Below are 11,101 nucleotides of genomic sequence, written 5' to 3'. Positions count from 1 at the left end.
ATTCATTCTTTACCGGAGTGAACGTCAGATGCAGAAACAGAAAAAAAAAGAAGAATGAATATTGACAGACAGGAGCACAACCCCAGTGGATTACTATTGAACAAATGCATTAGAGGAGTCAGCTTTAACTGCTTATAGCTTCTTCTTCTTTTTTTTTTTTTTTTTTAAGTCCCCGAAGAACAAGAAAATAAATTCAATAATTCAGCTTCAGGTTAAACATAAGCCTGGGAATGGAGCGAGCCACAAAAACAAAGGTTTAGTGTTGTTTCCGGTATCCGCAACACAAAATAAGCCGATTTTTTAAAATCATTATTATATTAATTTTCAGATGAATGAATAAAAAAAAAACATTGACATAGGGTAAAACTCATTTACTTGTTATTGCAAAAATAAAAATCCTAATAAAAGTAAAACATCTCATTTATATTCAGCTTTAAATTTCATGTCATTTGCTGACGTTTCCAAAACGTTTATTATTACAATTTTTATTATTTGTATTATTTTTCTTTGCTCATACATGTGCAGTTCTGTCATCCAACCATCTGGTGTCCTCATACCTCCATCTCAAATCTGCTCCTTCTTTATATACCAGGGCTTTAACTCCATTCTGGCAGCAGACCCCCCACCCCCCACCCTCTTCGCTATTTTTTTTCCTTCCCCCTCCTCCCTGTTTTCTCCTCACGGTGCCTCTATTATTGTAGGCTTTAGCTCCATTGCTTTGCTTTAATTGTTTCCTGAAGTTTACTAGTTTGTTTTTGAGAAGAAAAGAGACAAAGTTATCCTTGCAGGAAAGGCTTTTCCACTTGTTTAAAAAAAATACGAAAGAGAGGAAAAGAAAATCGTGACACCGACCTACGGCGTGAGAGGTTTGCAGATGTGGGGATGCATGTCGGAGCAGGGGAGGGAGGTGCGTTAAGAGACGGACAGATAGTTAGGCCTCATTGCTTCCTTGGCAGCCTGCCCTCAAGAGATTAGTCCATAAAAATCACGTCCGAATCTCCCCACCACGTCCGACAATTTTTTTAAGCACCCCCCCTTTTTTTGTTGTTTTTTTCGTCTCTGCCGTCAGAGTATTTACAGACACACAACCCGCAGTTAAACAACTCTCTCCTTCATGACCCCAAAACTAGAATTAAAACAATTAATTACYGTTAACTCATACTGGGGGTATACAGTAATTATCAGAGCACAACCACAGAGATAATTCATCCGCACGCGCTGCGTTTCTCCTCGCCTCACCTTCTGTTAACTTCTGTCTAAATTTAGAGGGAGTGAGATGGAAGGGGCGGCGGTGAAACTCCCGATGAGAGGAGTGCACGAGGCTGCCTGTCGGTAATTAGGTTGAGCCACTTCTCGCCCATTGTTAACATCCTGCTTTAATCTAAGGAGGACCCATACATGACCCTTTTAGGCATCGTTTCGACACTGTCTTTCTTTTCCACGGGCCTTCCTCTGTTATTTTTTATTTAAATTTTTTCTGTCCTCCCTTGCCACTTTTAGATTTTCCCTTGTTTTTTGTCTCTCTGCTTTATTTTTTTTCTCTTTTCTCCTTGGCCTTTTCACACAAACCTAATTTTTCTCCCTTTTTTTCCCATTTCGAGCTCCGTCCATTCATGTGTCCATCCCTCCGTGCCTAACGCCTCCATTCCCCCTACGTTGCTGGTATATTTTTGGCCATACGGTCACTAGAATCTTTTTCTTTTTTTCGTGAACAGCAAGGTCACTGCTTTAATTAAGAACGGTGAGTGAGAGTCCGAAGTTCAGCGTCTTTTTATTTTTTTACTCCCCCATTCATCCTGCCTTTGCTTACTTGGCGCTCTCTGGTCTTTGCTGGACACGACCCCAGRATAGGACAGTAGAGCAAACAAGCAGGATTGTGCATGGTAATCAACACAAGCCCCCCACCCCCCTTTTATTTATTTTTTATTCACACAACTGCAGAGAATCAAAATTCAGTTCACTACTGCTGAAGAGCAACAGAATATGAACGAGCCATGTCTACATTTTCCCCTTTTTTCCTTTTTGCAACAATAACATTATCAACATGAACAGCACGTGCTACGACCCTTTGAAAAGACAGGCGATTTTAACGTTGCTACAGAAGCATGATGGACTGTTTCTAAGTTCACTCTATCACCAGATTTTTGTGTTTTCCGGATTTTTCCACCTACTTTAAGGGAGATTCTGTGTTATACCTGCTGCATAAGGTTCTGAATACTGATGTGACAGTGGTACCATTCTGTCCTTGCTTCTATAAGCCATAACTCTATTGAATTCCGTTCTCTTCTGACTGTTTTGCGCTCACTGTGACCCACTACTTTAATTGCCATTATCAAGGGAGAATGCAAAGAGGGCCAGGAAGCCTCCAGTGCATCATCCTCCTTATTTTGATGCTTCCAGATGAGATACTTGTGTGGGAAAACATGGGAGGATAATAAAACAATACACCAAATCCCAATTTACCTGAGCACGTCCTGTACTGTGCTCCAAAGCCCCTGAAATGTGCGCATGTTTCTTTTTTAAATATCTATGAAGTTTGTTTTATTGTCTTTTTTTCGTAAAAAAAAAAACAACTCCTAGGGTGTTATTCTTATATTTGCACTTCTTTAATGTGTTGCAGTTCACTTTTGGAGTTGTTTTTCCTACAGCTTCCTCTCAGATCTTCCAACATTTTGAAGTTTGTGTTATGTGGAGGCAGGGTGAGGGGCTCCCTCCCTCTTCTTCAGCCAGCTGACTGACAGCTAGCGTGAACTTGACAAGGAGGCGGAGTTTAAAACTATTTAAACAGCAGGAAGGTTGTGCTCTAAAATGGTAGTGGTTGTGCAACTGTGACTGTTCATTCCACAATCCAGTTTCAGTCAGTTCATTCCTTTTGCAGTACAATACATTCATAAACAGTGCTTTATGAAATGCCAATTAGTAAAAGTTATAGTTTTAAAGGAGCCTGCTTATTGTGTCAGATCTTCACTGTTGCAATCGTCCTACCTGTCCAAGCAGCACATTAGAGACAGTGGAAAGGAAGAACTCATTTTTGAGAAGAAGATGGGTAGCTGTGTGCCTCGACCAGATGGAGGTCGAGATGTCGGGAAAGAGATATGAACACTGTAATAGTTGGTCAATGGGGAGTTTGTTGTAAAAAAAAAGAGAAACACATCAATAGCAGCAATAATATATGAGCAAACTTAGAGGGTAGAGAGAATAAAGATAGCATTATAAGGAACTGTGGTTAATATGCTCTCCAGCATGCCCCAATACCCCRCCCTTATATGGGCACTATTGACCCCTCATTACCCTGATAGGAAGAAGTGGATAAATGGATGGATAGATGCCCTCCAGCAGTCTGAGCAWATAGCAACAGCTAAGACACACTTAAGAAACCCAAGCCAACTCCACCTATAGGTTTTCCTTAAAATGACTGTCTTAACCCTAGTCTTACAAAGGGACAGACTCACAAATAAAAATAGGAAGTTRGTTCCACAACTTTAACATGTAAAGATACCTCATTACATATAGTTACATGTTGCAACAAAGCCCCACAAACCACAAACTTCATGAAGTCTTCAGAGCCGAAAGCTGGGATCTCCTGCTTTAAGATGGAGGTATTGAGAGATGTAAGGGACAGAGGTGCATTCATTTGGTAACCAGCTCCAGAATAGAGTTGGCCATTTTGGTGACTTGAATTGAAAAAGCATTCCACTTTCGGACTAAGGACAGAGATGCATGACACTCGGACCACCAACCTTCCACTTGACCTAAGATTGTGCTAACAATCTGGATCACTGGTTCCCAAACTATTCAACTTTCAACCCAGAAAATGGCTACAGGAGAGACTTGAAAAACTTGATATTTTGCAACCCATAGYTATGTCTCAATTCTAGCTTTGAAAACCACTGCACTAGTCAACTTTTATCATTCCCTCAGTGCTTTGATGATGCTATGGCTGACTCCGGCTCAGATGATTTGATAGACACATATCTAGCTGGTTATTAATTTAGACCTCACTTGTTTGTCTGTTTTTCTTTTTGAAACACTGGAATAGTAGATTTTGTTTGTCCACCTAATGATTTGTACAGCCTATTGCCAAGCAGTAGAGCATTTTTGCTGATTTTTAGGTAGAATAAAAAGAAAAATCTCAATAAATCATGATAAACAAACAATAGAAGCTTGCAGTTGAACAAGATCAACATAACTGTGATGTTCTCACTTAAGCTGATCGTGCTCTATTCCTTAAAAACCGGCCTTTGTCCACATGCAACCAAATGCCAGTTTACCTGAGTACCTTCTGTTCTGCACTCCTTGAAATGCCTGTAAAGTTTGTTTTCAGCCTTTAAAATTATTTCATTATGTCTCTTTTTGCAATGAAAATAACAGCTCCTTGTGTGCTATTCTTGTGGGCTTCTTTAATTCACTTTCAGAGCAGTTTCCCTTTTTTTACATTTTCCAATCCTCTGCATTTAAAGTTTTGAATTCGGAGGTGAAAGTTCACCCCTGATGCTGATTTGACTTGACTTGCCCACTCCGAAACATCAAGGGGTGGATTTCCTGTTTTGTGATTTGATTCAAACCCTTCTCGACCAACACACTCTGTGTCATTTCATCCAAGTTGCATCTTGAAAGCGAAGCAGGGTGAATATTTGTGAAAATAAATTGGATGCTGTATTGATGGGGTATGGTTCTGTTTTGATGAGGATGCCTGTCAAACTGAGTGCAGTCCCAGCTGAAAATATTATGTCAGAATCACACATCTATTAAAGCAGACAATGTGTTGGGKGGGGGGGGGGGTGTGCTTACATATAATAGCAAACAAATGCAGTTAGCCTGGAAGTAGCTCTGTGTCTGTTTTTGACAGATATTTTTTTGTCTTGCTGTTTAGGAGATGTACTCCAAAGGTCTGATCCTGGCCAGTGCCTTCAGACAGGTGCGAGGACTCGGAGACAACAAGTTTGAGGTTGTCACTTCCCTCCGGACCTTTGTATTTCGGGCTGAAAAAGAAGGTACATCTTTTTCAGCCGTCACGTAGTAGCTCCTCAATCTGCTCTTGCTGCTTGTCAGTCTGCCTCTGTCACTCTGACCGTCTGATTCACTGTCTGGCTTTGTTTTTCTTCCTCTCGCTCTCTTTCTGTCCTTCCCCACATCCCATCTCTCTCTCTCCGTCTCCCAGTGTCGTCTTATTTTCTAAATGCCTCTGTGGCAATCTTCTATTTTTCCTGCCTTTTGCCTCAAATGCACTTTTACCCACCCCCAAAAGCCTTTCTGACGCTTCTGTCTCCTGCTGCTCTTAAGTGTCATTAGAGAGGTTTTACATGACTCTGAATCTTACCACCGTGCAAAGAAATGATTCTATGCTTTAGGGAGGTTTTCTGCCATTCAAAGTGTGTGGAGAAAAGGATCAATAACCATTTTATGCCCGTGCATTAAGTACAGAGGACTAATAGCGGCAGGCGAATAACTCTGAACTTTTAGCTTAATAGCACATCTGTTGTGTGGGGAGAAACACCAGAGCATCGACCCCTGATCTGTCAGCTTATTAGCATGGATTCTTAAAGTTAACCTGAAAAAACAAAACAAACTTCAAGCCAGAAAGCCTTTAAATATTAATCCAGACTACGTTAAAAGATTACAAGAAAGCAGTGGTGGGCACAGCTAATTGAAACGTTAGGCTCACTAACTATTAATCTGCTAAACAAGATTAGCTTCGTTAACGCTAAACTGCTAAATAGATTACAAAATTAGTGACTTCACTCAGTCACACGTCTTCATCTCTTTCCAGTTGAAAGCTGGTGGGACTTTATGCAAACCTGTTGTTTTCTATTGGTTTAATTTGAAGGTGGGTGGGATCGTTTGTGGCAAATCAGCCAATCCAAACAAGAGTTTGTCTCTGTTTAACTTGTAATACTTTCAGTTTAACCCTTTTTAGAATAAAAGCATTTCTATGATCAAAATGGAATTTTTATAAAAAACATTTGAAGTTAGTCAAAAAAAACCTAATATTTTCTCTACCGTATTTTATAAGTTGTCAGTTTTGTTATTATTTTTAAAATATTATTTTATTTCTTTTTAATGCTCTTAGTTTAGTTGCTAAAGATGCTACATGCTACACACGTAGTGCCTGACACATCCAGCTCTGTTTGTAAGAAATATATCTTTTATTTAATTTGGGATAAATGACAAAAAATGGAAGTTTAACACTTGTAAATTGTTCAGTGGACTTAAAATTAGCACAACATAATTTAGCATAAGCTAATCAGTCTGCTAAAGGTTTCCAAAGTTTGCAAAAAATATTATTTGCTAAATGAGAAGATAGTTCCTTTATAAGCGAATTGGCCGAACTGCACCCGCCGCTGCAAGAAAGTGTAGCTCAACAAAAGGAAAATAAAATAAAAAAATTACAGATGGTTTAAGCGTGTTTCAAAGTACTTTTATCTACTCAGGGGTCATTACAACCAAACACACATCCTAGCAAGCTAAATGTATTTCATAAAACCATATCTCTCTAACTTAATTTGCTTTTAAGTGCTGGACAAGTGAATGTTATGAATAATTTGTAGTGCACATGGGTGTGTGTGATACGGAGCTCAAAGAAATCATAGTGGCAGTAATTACTTTATTTCTCTGCCTGAAACCATGTCATAAAATGAACCTGAAGGGCAGATTATACAAGGTAATGTAAGTTAAAAAAAACTAAAGGGGGCTCCTGTAATAATCTCATTACTGCTTCCCATCTCCATCCTTCTGTCAGACAAACAGAATGAAAGTTGTCTCAGCTTATCGTCTCACAGGTGGAAGCTTTCCGTGTCAAACCTAATGAAAGAGACGCTTTTCCTGCTCCTCGCTCTCCACCATCAACCCCCTGCCTGCTTCATGGTAGCAGCTCAGGTCAAACAGCTTATTCACTAATCGAGGGTCTGCGGCTCAAACTAGATGTGTCTTATGCCCTTAGATTCTTATGACAAAAGCTAGGTTTGTGAAAGGGAAGTTTGCATGATGGGAACCTTTGGGAAACTGTGTGGCACATTAATAGGTGAGAAAACATCAAGGAAAAATCTACATTTGACTTCTTCATTAAGTATTTGCGCTTGATTGGCTCAACAAATAATTTTACTTTCCCTGCAGCTAAAGCTCATTTACATAAACTTAAAGGCATCAAGTCTTTTTCAAAATGTAGCCTCTTGTCAGTCAAGATTCTAATGAGCAACAAAACACTAATGATGTGATTTACCTGTGTTATGGAAATTGTATGTAAATTGGTGAGATATAATGTTCTGGACACCAATGCTTTTCCTTTTGACTGTCATCGGCACCATTGTAAGCCCCAAATTTCTTTTTAATTACTTTATTTTCAAAATCACATTAGAATCAAATTACATTGTGTCTAAATATACTTTTATATTTTGGGGACAGAAACAAGCATGCAACAAAAAAGTCTGCTTTTCATCCACTGACTTCTAAAGCTCTGCAGTGACAATTAGGGGGAAACAAACCCAGACTTCAGTGAGAACTTTTTCAACTTTACTCATTAAACTGAAGTTTTACCTTTTTTGTTTTTGGTCTTGTGGGCAGTCATGTCAGATTTTGTATTTGAATGTCTTGCGCAGAAATTACACTTGTCAGGTTTGTGAATGTTTGACCCAATGTGCAAAAAAAAAAAACAATTAAAAATGAAACAGTAGATACATGTAGTGATGGGTACCTTTGACGTTTGAATCGATTCGGTACCAATATCCGGTACCTGGGAATCAGTACCGGTACTTAATGGTACCAATTTTTGGTACTTTGTGTGTGTTGTTTTTTCAATAATAAACTTTTATTTATTTTTTTCATTTAACATATTTCTCAATACATAAAATTAACAAATATCAAGACAACATCCAACTCTTTGTATTGTAACATCAGTTGTGTAACTTATTTCTTTAAAGTGAAAACTGTTGAAAACAACAAGACTATTTTGTCTTATTGCACAAATTAAAATCCAGTTCGATGTATTTCTATTGATGTCATTTCCCCAATAGAAAAAATGTGTGATGGAGGTCCATGGAAATCAAATAAGTTTAAATCAAATAAACAAAAGAGGATGTAGTTAAAATAAATAAAATGTATTCAAGCTACGTTTTGAGCATCCAAAACGCGCCCAACGCTTCAAGTTAGCTGCTTGTGCTCTTTCAGGTCAGACGCATTCGGACTGTCGGGAAGCGCATCTGTTGTTTTCCTGTGCCGGTCTCTGTTTAATGGTGGGTGAAATAAAGAAAGGCGGTACTTTATTTATTTTGAGCAAGCAAACGTTGTGTTCACAAGATAATTAATCCACCAGATAATTCAGAGGCGGTCTGTTAGGTGACTTTTACTCCAGGAGCTGCGAGGCTTTCATGCTACGTTCAGACCGAGCTCTGCCTCTGTTTACTGAACCAGCGGCTGCTGACGTCATTACGCCCTTGCGTGTTGCTGCGTTCTGGACAAGCATGGAAAACTCACCACTCTTACGCCAAACCGGTCACAATGATGCATTTAGGTACCGAAACATGGTACCGTTTGATGTTACGCGAATAGGTTCTCGGTAGTACCGACAGGATTCGGTCTGTGCATAAAAAAATATYGAATTCGGTACCCATCCCTAAATACATGGAGTAAAAGTGAAAAAGATTTATTAACCAAAATAAAGAGTTGTCATGGCAGTGTGAATAATCACAGGAAAACACTTCATGGAGGAAACTCGGGGAGACTGACTGACTGACTGACTGACAACGGCACAATGGACAGGGAGCCCGAGACAAGACACAGAATATAAAGGGGAAACTAACGAGGGGTAACGACACACACCTGGAGAGAGGCAACAAGGATCTGGTGTGAGAGAAGCTGAGGAAGAACATTGAGGAAGAGAAAAACAGGGAATAAAGAAACACTGGAAAATATATATACTAGTAAAACAACTAGGGATGCACCAATATGAAAATTTCAGCCGGTATCGATATCCGATATAATTATTGCTGCTATGGCTGATAACCAATATTTACTGATATTACACAAACATACAAATTATATTATACATGTACACACAAACACACTTTGGTCTTTTTTTGATATGGTAAATAAACAACCAGTCCTCTGACATGGCTCCCTACTTCAGTTATTCCTGGCTGTGCAGCATCAATATCACTATCATGATCAAACAGATGCTGCTCAATCAACCATCTCCCCTCCAAAACAGAAACACAAAGATAACAAGTGGGAAATCAATATCTGACATTAAAATCGGCCCGGTTTTACATATCRGGCCGATACTGTTATTCTAAAAATGACCAGTATCTGCCGATACCAATAAATGCTGATACCGTGCATCCCTAAAAACAACATACAAGCGGCCACAAGGAGTAAAAAACAAATGGACTGAATGCAAACTAACAAATACACAGATCCTCACAAAACTACAGCTGTGTCCAAACTCAGGGGCAGTGTCCTTCGCAGGACCCAGTTTACATGGGCCGGGTTTTTTGTCGATAGACCAGAAGAAAGTGGCTGTTCTTTTAAACGGTCTAGCCTAGGATGCATTTGTGGGCCACACTTGGAAGAGCCTTTGAATATGGACAGTCTTTGGTGCATCACTGTGATGTAATCTGAGTTCGAAGGATGCAGCTCCTGAATTTGGACACAATCTAGTTTGCACCAAGGCTACACTCCCACCGCAAGCTAAAACCAGTTACATTGGATTTTTTCATGATAGTCTGAATGTGACAAATCCGATGTTTAATTATTTTTCCTTATCTGACACAAACCTTTTTAGTATTTGGTACTAAATTGAGTACAGATCTGACCTGTCTGAACACTCATGTTACATTTTACTTTTACGTCTGTGGGTCGGTGGTTTGTGGATCTATCCAAGTATTTAGAACATTGATACCAACTTTGTGCAGTTTCAATGTTGTACTTCCACACGTCTTCGGCTACAGAACAGAAGTCCAGTTGCTTCATCCTTGTGGTTTTGTGTTTCCATGTCCTGGTTGACTGAGAATCCACAGAAACATGATAGTAACGTTGTAACGTATTGATACTAAAGCAGATTGATACTCTACTTTCAGCACGTTGCTTCATTCCAGATATAAAAAAAGCTGCATTGGAGTACCTGACAAGAGGACTGTTCAAATGTAAACAATGGACTAAACACTTGTGATAAGTAATTATTTAATCGGCTCTGATTACACAACTTCAGAACTGACATGCTAACAAGTAGCATCCATATTTAGCTACCGGTACTTTAACTGAACATGAAGTTACGCCATTTTTGGCACATGCGGGTCTCAGCAGTGCTGTGTAGAGTTCACACTGGAGTCTGATGGAGGTCACATTTAAAATATTATGTCAACGTGCACGCAAAAAAAATCTCCTCTGTGCAACAAATCAAAATTGAGCATTAAGACCTGCTGTGTGAACATAGCCTTAGTTCTGCCTGGGTTGTATCCAGATAAAACGAACTAGACTGCATTGCTTGTAATTGGATCGTTAATGCCCGATTACTTAACTATGATGAACTGTACCTCATTTATTAGTTAAAAAGATTTGATATTTTGGAGAGATCAAAATAATAATAATAAAAGATGATTGGCATTCACTAATAGCCTCAGATATAATTGTAGCACTGAGCCATCATTTAAAAAGGACAAGGTCACTCTTTTTTTTCATACTTCCCCATAAAGTGAGACAGGATTCCACTCATGGAGCCTCCAGCGTTTGTCTTTTACACACTAGCTGGACAGTTGACATTGTGGCAGCCGGCCCACATATCTTACACTCTGTCACTGCAGCTGTCCTAATTGTAAATGAGTAACTGTTTAAAGTTGTGGCTCGCACTCCACTCTGATGGAGAGGAGCTGGAGCATAATGTGCACATGAAAGAGCATAGCATATAATTAGCATATAATGCATATAATTATTGCAAAGAAAACCGTGTTTTTGTGATTGTGAACAACTACAAAAACAGGCTGTTCTATSAGGACTTCTTGTCTTACAATCATTTTAAGTCTCATTAGAAAATATTTGAAGTCATCGCCTACAGCTGAATGGCTGTGTGTGTGTGTGTGTGTGTGTGTGTGTGTGTGTGTGTGTGTGTGTG

The 11,101-nt window shown here is 39.2% G+C and overlaps 1 protein-coding gene across 1 annotated transcript in view; it reads left to right on the top strand.

Annotated features, from left to right (window-relative positions):
* LOC106524545 (arf-GAP with Rho-GAP domain, ANK repeat and PH domain-containing protein 2) overlaps positions 1 to 11,101 on the top strand; it is a gene marked incomplete at its 3' end in the record, with an annotated part of 46,329 nt that overhangs the window by 23,990 nt on the left and 11,238 nt on the right. Inside the window, 1 exon segment of the mRNA XM_014018387.1 lies at positions 4,874 to 4,994. Coding sequence (XP_013873841.1) covers positions 4,874 to 4,994 — 121 coding nt within the window.

Source organism: Austrofundulus limnaeus, unplaced genomic scaffold (genome assembly GCF_001266775.1).
Source record: "Austrofundulus limnaeus strain Quisiro unplaced genomic scaffold, Austrofundulus_limnaeus-1.0 Scaffold191, whole genome shotgun sequence".
NCBI classification, from domain to species: domain Eukaryota; kingdom Metazoa; phylum Chordata; class Actinopteri; order Cyprinodontiformes; family Rivulidae; genus Austrofundulus; species Austrofundulus limnaeus.
Note: the sequence above shows the minus strand (reverse complement) of the source record. Positions and strands in the feature narration are given on the sequence as shown.